This window comes from Streptopelia decaocto, assembly GCF_964273445.1.
Source record: "Streptopelia decaocto genome assembly, chromosome: 5".
Taxonomy (NCBI): Eukaryota; Metazoa; Chordata; class Aves; order Columbiformes; family Columbidae; genus Streptopelia; species Streptopelia decaocto.
In genome coordinates, this window is record NC_138659.1 from 45,440,411 (window position 1) to 45,456,663 (window position 16,253).

Below are 16,253 nucleotides of genomic sequence, written 5' to 3' on the forward strand. Positions count from 1 at the left end.
ATGCATTTGCTTCCTATTCTGTTACAATATTTTCTTTCTAACCCTTTAGGGTGGGTGTTTAACCTGTCTTGAATTTGTATTCTTGCTTTATCTTCTGTAAAGAAGCGCGTAGGATCTGTGTGGCTGGAAGTGATGAGCTCACAGCTACTTCCATTTGTCAAATGGACTTTATGATACACTGAAGTTACTAAAAGATGAAGACAGACTTGTTCTGTTATTTCTTAAGTTTTGTCTGAAGTATTTCTTCTCTCCGTTCTATCTTGCAAATAAGTGCTTCAAAGCTTTTCCTGTGGTTTCTGACTTCTGAATGGCTCATGAAATCTGGACGTTATTTTTCATGTCTGTTGTTCTTATATGGACAGTCTCTCATGCTGGTGCTGTTCTTCAGCCAAAGAGCCTGCATGGATCTGTCTGTTTACAGACAGATGAACAATAGATGGGATGTAAGAGAAAAACACTCCAGAAGCTGTGCTGCAGTGGGAGACCCAAAGATAAACTACAGGTGGTGGAAGAGTTTTAAACGTCTTGTCTCGTAGTGCAACATGAAGTACGTTGGGTCCCTTTAAATTCTTGGTTTATTCTTTTTTCCCCTAGGAGTACACTTCAGACTGATTCCTCAGCAGTCTTTTTTTGAATTAGATCATGTGGATCTCTTAGTTGATAATATATTGAAATGAGAAAGCTCATTTGTGAGAAATGTTGAAAATAACTGTAAAAATGTTGTCCATCCTGGTTTGCTTTACCTGTTTGAGACAAATCCAGTCTCTTTGTACACAGAGGTATGTAAACTGTCTCACTCTGTGTGCATCTAACTTGTTTTGTAATCCATGGCAGTGTGATATTGTGACAATCAACATCCAGTTTACATAATTTCATTATAAGAAATCAACTCTGTCCTTGAGATGTATTTTGTAGTTTCCATACTAGTGTATCTCAGAACAGTCACTGGTTTGGCATTTGTTGATGGGCTGTATTAGATATTTTTTTTTTCTTTCTTTCTAAAGACAATCTGTGTTTGCCTTCTGTTGCCAACACGCTTCTGATGAGATAGTGGCATAATGCTTACAAATGTTAAAACAAAGTGGAAAACAAGTTAAGCATGTAGAGTTGAACTTTTAATTCACTGTCTTAAGTGATTGAAAGGAAGATTTCAAGGCTGAGTTTTATTCTTGGATTTTTTTTACACTGACTTCAGGTATCAGACTTCATTGCTGTGTACCTGTAGGAAATCTAGGTGCTGTTGTAAAGGGTAGCCTGTGCTTCAAAAAGCTTTTACTATCTTGCAGATGACACAGCCAGAAGCATCCTTAGAGAGATGAGTAAGGCAGAATGAGACAGTTCCCTGAATTAATTATCTTGTTTACTTCCCTCACTTAACATCTTTTGTTAGGCAGAAACCCACCCACCCTGCAACCTTCTTGTTAAAAGAGAATGTTGTAAACATCAGATGTGAACATGAAGAAACTGTTGTGAACCAGCAACATCTGAGGGTGAATAAAAGAGCCCAGTTCCTGCTGACTTTTCTCCATGACATGCTTTGATCAGAGGAAGTTTTCTGCCAGAAGATGTTGCTTGAGCAAGTGAGATTGTCTTAAAAAAAACTTGAGTTTGGGCGTGGGAAGGAGATGGCTGGAAATCGTTGTGAAAGTTTCACCATCCTGGTCACACAGTGTTTGGTTTTATAGTGCGTTGGTTCTGCAAAGACACCAAATTAGCCTGGCTAATCATGGCATGTATTCACTGTGAGGTCTGAGCCAAGGTTTGATTAGGTGGAACTCTCATAATTAACCCAGTAGACAAGTTTGATAGTTAGCTGTGAGGTCTTATCATTTTAAGAACAGAAACGTGTTACCGGTGACACTAACTAGAAGTCTTTGCTTCCCAAGACTTGCTGAAAGTATAAACCACAACTGTTTTTCAATAGGCTGTTTCAGCTGTTACTCACCAGCTATTGCAAGGCAATTCTGAATTCTACAGTTCAATATTTTTTTTTTTTTTTTTTCTTTTCATCCCTTCAACCGGTTTTGGTTAAAACAGCCCTGTTGTCTTGCTGTTACCAAATTAACAGCTCTAACAAGATCCATTATGGAACACATTATGAAAGGTGAACTATATGTATGAACTATGTATCACTATAGTACTAGTAATTAGTGTCTTTTCATCAGCTGATCAAGCTTCTCCCTGTGCACATTTTCTTTTAGTGTTGTATTTAGAAGATATTATTTTTGTTAAGCAAACATTTAAATACAAATTGATACAGATTTTTCCAAGATATTCTCTTAATACTTCTGTATTCCTTGCGTTTAACTCTAGCACAAACACCTCAGTAGAATGGTAAGAGTTTACATTCCCTTGACAGAGTTAAAGTGCTGATATGAATTTAATTCACAAGTTTCTCTGGTATCTTTCCTTACACTAAATGTAGTTAGCTTGAGAATATACATTATAAAGAAAAAGAACCAAAGTTAGTAAACATAATTATGGGATATTGTACTGTGTTGATTTTTGTTATTTCTCTGTTTTAAAGGGAACGTATTTCCTTATTAAAATGTTTTATGTGTTGCTGATGAGTCTATGAAAACCACTCAGGCTATTACAAGGCTGCCTGGATGTCCCTACAAATTGTTCTCCCTAACTTTGAGTTTCAGCTGTTTGTCCCTTCTGTCTTCTGCATGTTGCATCTTGTTCTTGCACATTACATGAGAAGCTTGTGTTATATGTGTTTGATGGAATTTTAATGGTGGCTGGTGTATAAACTTCTTTAAAACCTAATCTAGAAACAGTAAGGGCTTCACCGTGTTAGGATTACATTTACATAGACTTAAAAATTCTGCCCTAAGGCCTAGGCAGACAGGCTTAATAGGTAAGATTGTGAGTGGTATCTCTGAATAGTTAGCATAAAAGAAAATATTGCTGCTAACTTAGGCAAATTGCAAGTATCTTGTAGGGAACAGATAACATTCTTGCCCCAGAAGCAGCTATCTTGGATGAAAGGGACACCTTGACTATACTTCTGTATTTTTTGCAAGATTTTTGAGGAACATTCCTAAGACTACTCAGTACTAGAAGGGGTATAACCAGAATATTGAGGAAAGATCTGCTTCCCTTGAAAACCAAAGCAAGACTTTGTTCCCCCAACTTAAAATGTCACCCATAACCTGCTTTGTGGTTAGAATGTCTCTCCCTTTATGCCACCTAAACATTAGGGTTGCAAATTTTCTTTTTTTTTTAAGACTCTGAAATTGCCGTGCCCTTCTGATGCATTTCAAGTTGTTATAAAGTATTAATTCTTTTACCTTGAAACTAAATGAATATTCAGTGATAGTATTGAGCTTTTGGCACCATCTTGTGGAAGCTCGTTTGACAAATAGACCCAGGAGACTGTAATCTGAGAAGCTGACTGCACTGGATTTACTTATTAAAAGAATTAGTAGCTATAGCTTTGCATTAATACTTCCTCTGCTAAGAGTGAAACAATCAATATCATCAATTACTGTTTTTACAACAAGACTTTTCTGTCTGGGTTGCTGTCAAGCTGTCAAGTTGCTGGTTCTGTCAAGCTCAAGGGTTTGCAGCCAATTCATTTGGAATCACATGGAAATAATGGGCACACGGAAGGAATGTTAAATGAAAAACATGCTTATAGTGGTCACCTCTTTCTGTTATCCTGTTTTTTTTCTTTCAGGGTGTATTGTCTGATCTGACAAAAGTGACTGGTCTTCATGGTCTGGACCCAGTAGTGCTTGTCTTAATGGTGGGAATAGTGATGTTTACTTTGGGATTTGCTGGTTGTGTCGGAGCACTGAGGGAAAACATCTGCCTTCTGAAGTTTGTAAGTGACATCATTACATGTGTGGATTACTATGTATATGGAAACTGGGAATGATAGGTGAAGAACTAGTAGAAAACCCAGATAACTTAATTATAGACTTTGGTTTGTTACAATGTGTATAGTGAACTTACTCCTGATGAGCCTCTGACTAATGTTATTAAAAGCAGTGTAGGTTCAAACCTATATATATTTTCCCCTTTCTGGAAAAATGTTTCTACCCTTTTCCTTCATAACTATACCAGAATATAACATTATGTATGTAATATCACAAAATACGATGTTCTGGAACATATTTAGTCAGGAATTGCCGAGGGGAATTGGTGTAGTGTCTTAGGGAGAACAAAATCTCTTAAACATTTCTTCTAAATGTTTGGAGTTCAAAATTTGGCGACTTCAGTGACTGATATGAAATTTTTAAACAACTGATTTTCTACTTAGCCTTCTTGGCTTTAGCTCGGAAAACAGTTAAGCTGAACAAAAAATTACAAAATTGAAACAATTCAGGGAGTAACATCAGGACTACTTTAGCCCTGTATTTTGTAGATTCTCAATAATATTTTCACTGCTGTGCATAATGACTGTAATATGGTGCTCATCTTACTGTCAAGTTCAGGTGACCAAAACAAAAAGATAACTCTACCTCTTGGGTGTTTCTTTACACTGTATTCTCACTTAACAGGCTGTGTTCTCATGGCATCTGTACTGAGTGAGAATTTTAACTTAATTCTTTGTGTCTATTTCTGGTGGAGTTGGAGTAGGGATGTATTAAATATGAATGGATATTTTCTAATTTGAGACTTTTTTTGTTTTTTTCAGTTCTGTGGAACAATTGTATTTATATTCCTGCTGGAGCTGGCAGTTGCAGTTCTGGCTTTTCTGTTCCAGGACTGGGTGAGGGACAGGGTCAAGGAATTCTTTGAGAACAACATTAAATCCTATCGAGACGATATTGACCTCCAGAACCTCATTGATTCGCTACAGAAAATCGTAAGTTCATATCCTGTCATGCCTTTCATGCGTTCTAGAAGAACTGTAGATTTGGAAGTTTTTTCCTTTTTGCTACAGATTTATCATATTCTGTAGCTAATAGAACCATGTTACAGATGCATTGTTTTGCTCTTTCTGCACTGAAAACATTGAGGAGCTGGTGTTCTGAGATACAGTACTATTCTGACTGTGAATGTGGAAGCTCTGGCAAGTGTCCATCTGTCTTTTGACCTTCTTGACTTGCTGACCTGTTCTGTGTTGCACCAGTTTCAGTGAGAAGAAACAGAAAACCTCTTTATCCTGAAAAGTTGTGCAATGGAGCTGGTAGTCTGCACACTTACTTCACGAGGCACTGTAGTCTTGTATAGGGATGCAGCACAGCGCCTTTTATCTTCCAAAATGCACCTCATCTTGAAGCAAAAGAAGATTCTTTTTTTTTTTTAACTGGGATAGGTTAGTCTCTAGTCAGGCAGTTGTCAAGGAAGGTTGAAACAATTTTGCACTCCTATGGTCCTAAAATGTTTGGTTACCAGCAGACAGCGATGAACATCTGGAGATGACAAGGCTCATTCTAGTAAGGGCCTGGTGATTTTAATTAAATTAGCTGCTTTTGTAATCATGCCCAGGAAATAACTGGTGAGGGTGACTCTGCTGACTTTTGTTTATTTTTGTGTGGTTAAAAAAACTGTATGTAGAGAAACAGTATGTGAGTACTTCACAAAGAGGTAGAGTGGTGTTGTCTCCTTTATACATTTTTCCCCTTATGAAAGAAGGTTGTTTTTGTCTGTCTTCCATCTTCTAGACCAGGGGTGTCAAACTCTTTTTCAGTGGGAGCCACATCAGACTCACTGTTGTCTTTGGAGGGCCAACTGTAATTTTAGTCCTAAAATTACATTTAGACAGTCCTAAAATTACATTCGGCCCTTTGAAGGCAACCGCATGACTGATGTCGCCCTGGTGAAAATGGGTTTGACACCCCTGGTCTAGAAGAACATGTTTAGAAATCTGTGCTCACAGATCAGTTTGACAGCAAAAGCACATTTTAAGGTGGATACTAGTTTGATCATCTGTAGATTACCAGCAGCTTACCTATACTATTCACTTAGTCTTGTGCGCATTGATATGGAAACATCCTCTGAGTAACTTGCCTGGATGGATTTCACTACTGTTTTGTTTTAGCTTGTGGTGCCAAGGGCACATTTTTTTTTAAGGTAGGACTCCTCCTGGCCACGGCCAACACCAGTGATTGTCTCAGTCTTGGTCCACGCTGCTCTCTCTGTTTATCTAGTTTTGCTGCAGTCAGCCAGGCTAATACACTAAGCTGATTTACAGTTGAACTCCAGTTAAATACTTTTCAATATAAACTTAAGGCTGATCTTACTGGAGTAAAAGAAGTTCACTAGCCAGATTAACAAGCTAATAAACCTGAAAAAAAGACCAGAAAAATCTCAATCAGCCTGTCATTGATTGTGCCTGAACGCCATGAGGAAGGAAGGGCAATGTGCAGTGGGAATTAGCAAGTGTAGTTCTGCAAGGGTTAAACAACAAAAAGCAGCAATGTGTTCAAATGCTCCACTGAAGCTCATGTTCTAAGGAGCTGTGCTTAGGCTGATGTGCTCTGTTCTCTGTGTGTGCCTTGAGACCCAGAGGTTTTTTTAGGCAGTTCCTTGCTCGGGCTAATTACATTACTTTCAGGCCTGTAGGTGACCTCATTCTGTACCTTACTAAGGTAGATTAGCATGTTTCATGGTTGTATGGCTTTTTACTGGGGCATAGTTGTGTGAGGGAGAAGTGACTAGTAAGATAAAAGTGAACCTCTTTTGCTTTCTTCATGGTAAATGTATTAGTGACTTTAAATATTTTTCTTTTTTCCCTATGCTATTCTGACTGTTCTGTTCATCTCTGTTCAGTCATATTTCTGGTGGAAGTGATGTGCAAACTATTCTGCTCTCTGTTCACATCCTTGTCTGTCATAACTTCAACTTTTGAATCCATGTACTGACTTCTGGTGGTCTTGTTGACAGTTAGGTCAATACAAGTTCTGTGAGGACAGGCAGCGGACAGAGGTGCTAGGGAGATCTCAAGAGAATGGAACTTCATAAGGTACCGGGAGAATCTGTGTGATGGCATAACATTTCAGTTACTCAAATTATAGAGAAAGATTTGTGCCCTTAAATATCCAGGCCAGTAAACTGCAAAGAATAATTTAATAAGAAACCGGCTTTCATTAGTTCCAGGAACTGAACGTTCCTTGAAATGGTGGGATTTCCCCAACCTGCAATTATGATAATTACATTAGACTGTTTAGGTCAAGAAACTTATGTGGAACACTCACCTTTGAGCTAGTGAGATTCTACCAGTTAATCTGTTTGGATACGAAAACTTTCTCATTGAAAGGAAAAGTAGTACAGGGTGCTTCAAAAAGATGGACCAAATTTCAAAGCAGCAGTGATTTCAAATTGGGTCTGTCTTTTTGAACCATCCTGTTTATTCACAACTGTTTGGATCCCTGTTTTACAGTAAACAAGGAGAAGAAAACTTGTTGATTCATGAAGATTCAAGGATGGAGTCACAAATTTAAAGAAACATTTTTCATAGTTTTTCTGGTTTTGATTGACTTGGAAATAATGGAGTACAAAGCTTTTGTGTAAACTACTTTGTGGCACCGTTTATGGGTGTACAATGGTTGCATCTAGCAGTTGCATCTAAAGTGATGATTTTTATGATTTTGCTTGTTGTGCTGACATCTGTTTCCAGGAGCAGTATGCCAAATGTATAGCTTTGTTTTCATAGAGCCACAGTATTTATTACTAATTATTTTTACTCTGTTGCCATTTAATTCTGCATAGCCTTAGAGCAAGTGAAGATGATGAACAGATGTAATTCCAGAGAGTTTGTTCAGTTGTGTCTAAAATACTCCCAAATGCTAAATGTGTGTTTATCTGTTGCAGAACCATTGCTGTGGTGCCCAAGGTCCAGAGGATTGGGACTTCAACATATACTTTAATTGCAGCAGTGAAAGCAAAAGTCGTGAGAAGTGTGGTGTTCCTTTTTCCTGTTGTATACCTGATCCTGCTGTAAGTTACTTCCTGGCTTTGTATTGCTCTGATGTTGTTGGAGAGTTGTGAGAGGATGTGCTTCCTGAACACACTGTCATCACTAAGGCTTTAGAAGTTCTTCTAAAAATCAGAAATTACTCTTGCACAAACTCTTCATGTTTCTGTTCCATCCTTTTAAGAGTCCAAATGTGGCAGCCTGCTATGCAGCTGAAAACTTATTATCACCAGTAATTCAAGCTATTTTTGTATGGCTTGAGTCTGCAAGTATTGGTGGCTGATCATTTTCTATTCCTGATGCATTGTTTCTTTGAATTCCCAGCGTCTGTTATCTAGCTTTTAAGGACTTGAGAGTACAGCAGTGTGTTTGTCCCAGTTAACATTACACCACCTCTCTGCCAGACAAGTAGGAGTAACTCCATTTGATTGTTTATCAGCAGTTAGCGAAGAGCTCATGCACAAACTCACTTTAAAGCATTTGAGTCAGTACTCTGTTTTTGTCAAGATTTACGTGCTTATTGGTTAGATCTCTTTACTAAAATTTAGGAATATGACCCTTTCAGTTTTAACTGATTGGGATAGCAAGTTATATGCTACTTGAAATGATGGAGTTGTAAGGCATGTTTCTCCACTGCAGATGTACATAAATCAGCCTGGTGCCTTTATTGCTACTTCAGTGTTTAGGTGTTATATGAAATAGGTAACATGAAACCGATCTTGGAAATGCAGTTTTCTTATCTGTCTGCTGGCAGTACAGTTGCTATGCTTCACGTTAAGAAATTCTTGCTAATTGAAAGCCAAGCGATAGATGAAGCTGGGATTTCTCATGGAGGGTGTTTTCCTGCTAGTATCCACCTCTGCTTTGTCATTACTTTTCTTGTGTTCTGCTAGTACTTTTTAGTCTTTATTAAAAATGCTCCTTAGGATTGTCAGAGCCAACTATTTTGATATGTTTGTCTGTGCATCTAAAAGACAGAAGATCTTACTGTGAGTAGAATTCAGTTGATTTATTTTAATTTTTTTTTTTTTTTTTGCTTTGCAGCAAAAGGTCGTGAATACACAGTGTGGCTATGATGTCAGAAAGAAGGTAAGGTGCTGGGATCTTGCAAAACTGGCAAAACTTTTAAAATGGTGGAATTACCGGTAGATATGCCGGCTTGAAGTTCTGGGAACTAACTGACTATGCTACATCATACTACAAGTAGGGTGTGAGAGATTTTTCCTTTGCTTAAAGTAAACTTTTACTGTGGGAGGGTGCAAAAAGCAAGTGATTGAACAGGGTACGGGAAAGGTGTGCTGGGTGTGCTTGCATTTCAAATGTGTATTTCAGTTATAAGTTCTAATAGTCCACTCTGAATACTATTATCTGCTAATTGTAAAGCATTCAAATAACAGGTCTTGCAGGAAGATACTCATATCAATGTCTGACCTTCCCTGATTTAATCTGGGCATATATGTATTTCTGGTATCTGGTTAAAAACATTACTGCATGAATGGCAAATCATTAGTTTAGCTATATCATGTGATTGACTGATCTTGTAATAAACTTGAGCAGAAAAGTAATATTCTTTTTCTCTACATTCAGAACAAGAATCAATGGGATGACCAGATTTTTGTCAAAGGATGTATTGTTGCTCTTGAAGCTTGGTTACCCCAAAATATCTACATTGTTGCAGGTGTCTTCATAGCTATCTCACTGCTGCAGGTTAGTTGTTTTTGTTACCCTACTTAGAAAGTTTAGAAACTTAGAATTTTCAAGTTTGCATATACAGACAGCCGAAGGTAAAAGTTGTTTTGGAGAGAGTAAATATTTTGACACTGTGGATTTTTTAACTGTGAGAATAATATGGAAAAAAATAATTATAGGAATGGGGACTTTGAGTAAAAATATTTCGTATCAACTAACTTAACTCTGAAATTATGTTCCTCAGAGCAATGAAGGTCACTATAAAATTACAATTGTAATGCATACAGTATATTATGATTGTGATGTATATTGTTATATATTAATATAGAAATATGCTACTATATGACTATTATATAAGATAATGTGCTATGTGATACAATAATATATTTCTTACATTTCAATATGCCATGAGGGAGGGGAGACCTTGTGGTCGTCTACTCCAGGAGGTCTGAACTACAGCCTTCTATCAAAAATGTGAAATGGCTAAAATACAGTTCTGCTCTTCATGCTAAGATTACCACTGAGCTGGTTGTATGCAACATGTAGTGTACTGCTCAAAAATGTTGAGACTGGAAGAGCAGGCAAATTGGTGAACAGGTTGCAAATGTGATGTTAGCAGAACCAGGTGGAGTTGCTGTCGCTTCTTCCAGTACCCTGTTGGTGCTTGGTACATCAAAGTAAAAGAACTACAATTCTCAGTAAAATGTATCAAATTACTTTTTTCAAGGTGGATCCTGCTTTCCTTATGTCAGTTGTTTATACCTGCCTAAAATTTTTGCTATGGTACTGCTTCACTTCAGTGGGAAATACCAAACTTGTAAATCTACTACAGAATGTATTTTCTATTTAACTGAAAATAGTTGAGCATAGAGTGCTGGCAAAAAACCTTTTCCAGCTATGGCAGTACTGCACTCCATGGCTTGGTTTTTGATATTTCATCACCATCTCATGATAGTGTTTCCATGGCTTTGAAAGATGCTGTCCTGATAGCAACACCTTCAGTTAAGCAGATGTTCAAGTTATGAAGTCTAATCTTTGGAGAGTGTGTTGACTGACAATAACTTCATGTTGTTGTTCTTTGTATGTCCTGAGTGACTGTGAAACCACTTTCACAGTCACTTGTATTTTCAAATTGGGTCTTTCTTGTGCACTAAACCATTTCATGGTGAGACAGAGGCTTAGACGTAACCTGTCTGCTTCTAAGATAAATCTTTCAGCTTTTGCAAAACTTTGCCCAGTATTTTGTTATTTTTCTAAGAATGTTTCAGGAAATATGCTCAGTTATGAGTTTATTTTGGTTTTCAAAGGAAGAGTTCCCTGAGAACTTGAGTCTTAGAATTTCAAATTTAAGTGTCTCAGAATAATCTGTGAGTTTTCTCACTACTGTTTGTGACAAGAATTCCATTTTAGTACAGGTAGTTGTACATTCTGTATATATTTAAAAAAAAAAAAAAATCAGAAAATTGATTGGATTATCCAAAGTTGTGGAATGAATGAAAATGCCTGGTTTGTAACTTTACCAATAGGTAAGTGTGAGTGGTGTAAGACTCATGTAAACTTGGCTAAGCAGATTTTTTTCCAGCTCCAGGGCATCTAGAAGCTTCTTATTTTGAATGCTCCTTGAAGTATTACATGAAAGCATCGTTTTCTCATGAGTTTTATTTCCTGCAAGATTCTGCTGCCTTTATTACTTTTTAGTAGTAGCCATGTTTTGAAGGGTGTTCCTGGCTATGAAATAGTATCTGAACCTGCAAACATTTCGTGAATGTGTGTCTGTCTTCACAAGAGTAATGCACTGACACCAGTATGGTGTAATAGGGACATATAAGAAGTAGCTTCCCATTTTGCAATAATGACTAATGGTAATAGGCTCTCATTTTTAGGAACATTTTGCAGACTGGTACATTACAAGTGTTTAGTCTAAAAAATGTTTTGTGTTCTTTTTGTCTTTTTAGATTTTTGGGATTTTCCTAGCCAGGACATTGATTTCTGATATTGAAGCTGTAAAAGCAAGTAATGCCTTCTGAATCTAAAAGCAGATGTGTGTTGCAAAAAAGTATGTTTTGCCATTATTGGCAGGACACCAAGGCGGAAGAAACACACAGACCATGAAATACTCCTGTTATTAAAAGCCTTATGTGGATTTTACCCCCTCATGCTTTTTGTTAGAAGCTGACAAAAAAAAAAAACAACCTCTGAATGCACACACCTGCCTACCTTTTTTCTAACGAGACAACTTGGTGCACCAGCATTGATCTCTGAGGAAGAAAGGAAGAAATGGAATTTCCCAAGACATTGGCAGAGCACATTTTAAAGATTGTGGCAAGGAGACATGAAACTGCTGTTAACTCTTTCCTTGAAGGATTACAGTGAAGATTGTTCTGTTTTCCCTCACAGCTGGCATCAATCTCAAAATGTAATATTTTCAGAAGGCATTCTGATTTCTTCAGAATCTTGAAATTATTTTAATCTCTACAGTAGACTCATGCAGTCATTTTTGGCAAGATACCAAGAAACCATCATCATCATGGTGTTAGAAATGCAAGCCTTTTCTCAAGAGGGGAAAAATCTGACTTTATATAGCATTATATGTTAAAAATCTCAGTTTCAGGCAAGAGGGTGTGAATCCCTGATGCTGTTTCCTGTCTGAAAAAAATGTAAATATTCTTTATTTATAGAAGAAAAAAACTTTTAAAATGCTGAGCTTTTTATTGATCTGTTATATCTTTTAAAAAGTGCTGTCTGGAGAAATCTGAAAATGCAGCTGGTTTCAGTAAGTAGCAAGCATGCTGTGCTAGCTGTTGATGATTTTTGCCTTTCCTCTAGTTTATCTCATAACTCTTATATTGATCTTCACAAGTCCTAACTGCTAATATCAGAACTGATGAAAAACATTTAAATTCAGCATTCATCCCTACTGAAATCTGTTTTTAATGAGGAAATCACATTTAGTAAAAGAGTTGTTGAGTTTAAGTCTTCTGGAAAGCTATCAAATCATCAGTTCTGATTGTATTCTGATGCGTGGTTCAAATGCCAGTCGCAATATGGTGAACCAGAATGATTTCTTCACAGTAATTTTCTGCATCAAACTGAACTATTCCTGCTGAAGTTTGTTTTTTGGGTGTTTTTTTAAGAGAAGAAAACTAAACTCTCTTCTTCCTGTTCTCTCTTCTTTGGGGTTCGGTAGATGGATCTGTAGTTCAGTAACAGTTGCAGTTTTCTCTAAAAGACTTTGGCATAGTATTTTTAGCTTTAAGATAGAAGTATTGACTGAGAATTTCTTGGAAGTAGCTGTCAGTTTTACTGTGGGCCATATAACTAACATTGTTTACTGCTTCCAGTGACACCAATTTTTTCAGGGAGAGCAGGTTTATTTACAGTGCCTAACATAGTGTAAATTTTAGAAAAGTATATATTTTTATAATTGTATTTTACTACATGTAGTCTGCCTGAAGGATTTAGTACTTGTATTTCCAAAGTATAATGGCTCTCTTTGGAAGCCAAACTTTTAAATATCTTCTCTAATGTCCTTTTTTTCTATTATGCATGTATTAACAATCATTTCACTGGCAAAATCTGATCAACAGTAAGAGTCTTTGTCTGTATTGATTGTCCAGGCATCTTACTAGCTTTTAATCTGTGAAGCACTTCATAGACAATGCTGTAATTCTCATGTGTACTTCAGTTCGGCTTCCATAGTTCTATTTCTGGCCAGTGACTGAGACACAACAGGAAAAGGAAGCCTGTCTAAGGACGGCTGATTTCGTTACGGTGGCAGAGAACAGTCTGCTATCACTCATCTGAGAAACCTGAAAGTAAAATTGCTAGAAGTGCAACATAGATTTTTTTTTTTTCCCTAAGCTTTGGTATACAACAAGGAAACAGCAGCAGTAAATCGCTGAGGGGAGAGTGAGAGGCATTTCTTCTGTAGAGTCTTGAATTTTAAGTCTGTATTACCTATTTGTTTAATCTAGTCCATTAGAAGCAGCCAAAAACTTGCTGCTGTTACTGCTGCTTTGCAAGCAGCAGTGTCCAGCAACCTTTGCTTTAAACTCTGGTGCTTGAAACTTTACAACACCTCATCAACCAACTCACTCTGTTAAGGTTGTGTGTAATAATCTGATGTATGTAAAATTGGAGAAGGATGCTTTCCACTTGTAACTTTTTATTCTTAAAATATTGCGTTGAAAACTGTGTCTAAGGAGTACATTTCCCTTTGCCCCTTTTTGATGCAGAAAGTTCCTAATGCTGGGAAGTAATTTCAGCAGTTGGTGAAAATCATCATGGTGTCAAAGAGATCTGCGGAGTTCATACACTGAAATTAGCTGCTGGCAAGAGCCAGTGTCACAAATCAGGAGTCCAGTGTCTGCAAATCTTGCCAATTTGCCTGAAGACAAATGAATACTTGGTTTTTTTTTGAAGTACTGTTTATAAGCAAAATGGTGTCTTTCCATAGTTTGTTCTTATTGGCTTTGGCCATATTAATACCAGCTTTGTATCAGTGCTCCAGTTATTTGGAACTGAATGCAAGAGAGCAAGTTCAACCTGTTTGAGGATCTTTACATTCACAGAGTGATTTGTTTTCACTGAGGATAAACTTCTCCGTGCATATTCAGTATCACTTTAAAAACCCTGGGGCTCTAGGCTGGTTTACTTCTAGACATTGTGAAGTGCTGCCCCCATTGCTGGCACACGTGGCTTGTGTAATTTCAGACTTGGAATGGGAATACTTAGTTGTATTTAGCACCTTCTCTAAGGACCTGCAGCGACTCCATAGCTAAAGATTTAGGTTACGGTTTAAAGTTTTGTCAGCGAAAGCAGTTGGGTGTGAGACTGGTGCTAAAGCCTTGAAGGAGAAGCAATTCGATGATCTCACCAAGAGAGGTTTGATAAATTGTTGAGACTCCAGTGGTTGCATTTGGAACAACTCCACAAACACTACAATGGAAACAAGTTTTTTAATGAAGATATGGGATCAGACTTGAATAACTAGACTGAGAGAAGGAAACTTTTCAGTGTGATCACTTATATTTCTCAGAAATGAGCACAATGTATTTCTGTGAAGCAATGTATTTATTTGTCAGTATGTTTGACAGTGCAACTGCCCTTTTGTTTCTATTAATATACCTGCATTTGCACAGTTTCCCTGTATGTGAAGAAGATGAATATAAGCACTGACAAAGTGCAGAGACCAAAGGAGAATCAGTCGCCTCCTGAAAACCTGAATATTTCTTCCCAAGAGGTCTTTAGTTTTGGTGACCCTCATATGGTGCCATATGGATAGACATGTACCTCCAGTCCTTTGAGGAGGTTGATGTGGCAATTGGTTTATATGTAGAATTGCTTTGTTTTTTGTCTCCCCATTCCATCCTTGTCTCTTCCTTCCCCCTGCCACCTGTGGATTATCATGCAGCTTGAACATTGTTTAGCCAGTGGAAGAGGAGGTTCTGTCTCCTGAGATGGTTTTTCTGAGTGACTTTCAGTATATATTTTTTTTCTCAAGCCTTAAATTTGATTAAATAAAATTTAATGTTTTGTATTCTTGGAGTTTTATTTCTAAAATTTGTTGATTCTGGTCACTAATATTTCCCTCCCTAAGGTTTGGACTGGCTACTGAGACCGCAGTTTGTGAATTACTACAGAAATGGTAGAAGTCTGTTCGTGTGTGTATTTTGCTGAAATTAATTCTTGTTTTATTTATTTATTTATTTATTTTTCTTTCACTCTGGACTGCTGAATATTAGATGACACTGTTTTTCTCTCCATTGTTAATGGAAAGCCATGAACAAGTGGAGAGCTGCAGGATGGTGTAGAGAAATTATTAAATCTCTGGACACCCAAAAAGTTGAAACTGCTATTTGCACTTTGAGTGCCATTACCCACAGTTATTGCTCTTGTGATATGCAGAGTCTGTAGTTTGTCAGGTCTGAGCAATGTTCCTGAAACTACTCTTACAAGAGCAAAAGGGAAGGAATTTCCAGGTTTGAAGATCTTTGCAGAAATAGATTTGTCTGCTGCTTTGACCATCGTAACATTTTTATAATGCATTAAAACCTGATTTTAGTTTTAATAGGGTCAGAGAAACATTTAACCAATAGGTAATGGCTACATTAGGATAATGCAGTATCTGGAATTAGATACTCTAGAATGTTGAGGCTGGATCATTTCTGATAAGAATAATGTAACTTGAATGTGGGTAATACATCATGATATATGTCATGCCTGGTGTAAGCACAACCCCAGATCTTATTCTGAAATTGTCTGAAGCTATTTCTCATTTTGACATTGGAAATGTATAGGATGCCCATATCCCTGTGCTTAAAGCTAGAGGAAACTGCACATGGTTCAGCTCTTGATTCTCTTTTCTCCTACTGTGTGCTCAAAGCCAGCTTCTGTGTTACCAAGTGACTTCTCTGGGGGCGTTTTGTGAAATCCCCTTTCTGGAGAGTACTCCTGAAAGTGGTACTTGGTGGTGAACGTAGTGGGTTAAATAGTGTTACAAGTTTTTCAAGTGGGAAAGTTTTTGCAGGAACAAAGTTGCAATGTTTGTTGCAGACTTAAGCTGGTGATACTCGAAATTGTTTGAGAACAGGAGGCCTTGTTGACTTTTAAGTAGTCCCTGTCCAATACAATTTTTTTAAAGGTCATTACTTCTCTATTATCTTTTCTCAGTAACTTTTACTGCTGGCTG

General features: G+C 37.3%; 1 protein-coding gene across 3 annotated transcripts in view; it reads left to right on the forward strand.

Moving 5' to 3' along the window:
• The window catches only part of TSPAN14 (tetraspanin 14), a 40,772-nt gene extending 25,671 nt beyond the window's left edge, over window positions 1-15,101 (forward strand). For all 3 annotated transcript variants that reach the window (XM_082054560.1, XM_082054559.1, XM_082054561.1), the window contains exons 4-9: window positions 3,686-3,832; window positions 4,649-4,819; window positions 7,771-7,896; window positions 8,918-8,962; window positions 9,461-9,580; window positions 11,518-15,101. In XM_082054560.1, coding sequence (XP_081910686.1) covers window positions 3,686-3,832; window positions 4,649-4,819; window positions 7,771-7,896; window positions 8,918-8,962; window positions 9,461-9,580; window positions 11,518-11,589 — 681 coding nt within the window. In that variant the 3' untranslated portion in view covers window positions 11,590-15,101. The remainder of the gene's footprint in view (window positions 1-3,685; window positions 3,833-4,648; window positions 4,820-7,770; window positions 7,897-8,917; window positions 8,963-9,460; window positions 9,581-11,517) is intronic.
• Window positions 15,102-16,253: the final 1,152 nt, after the last annotated feature.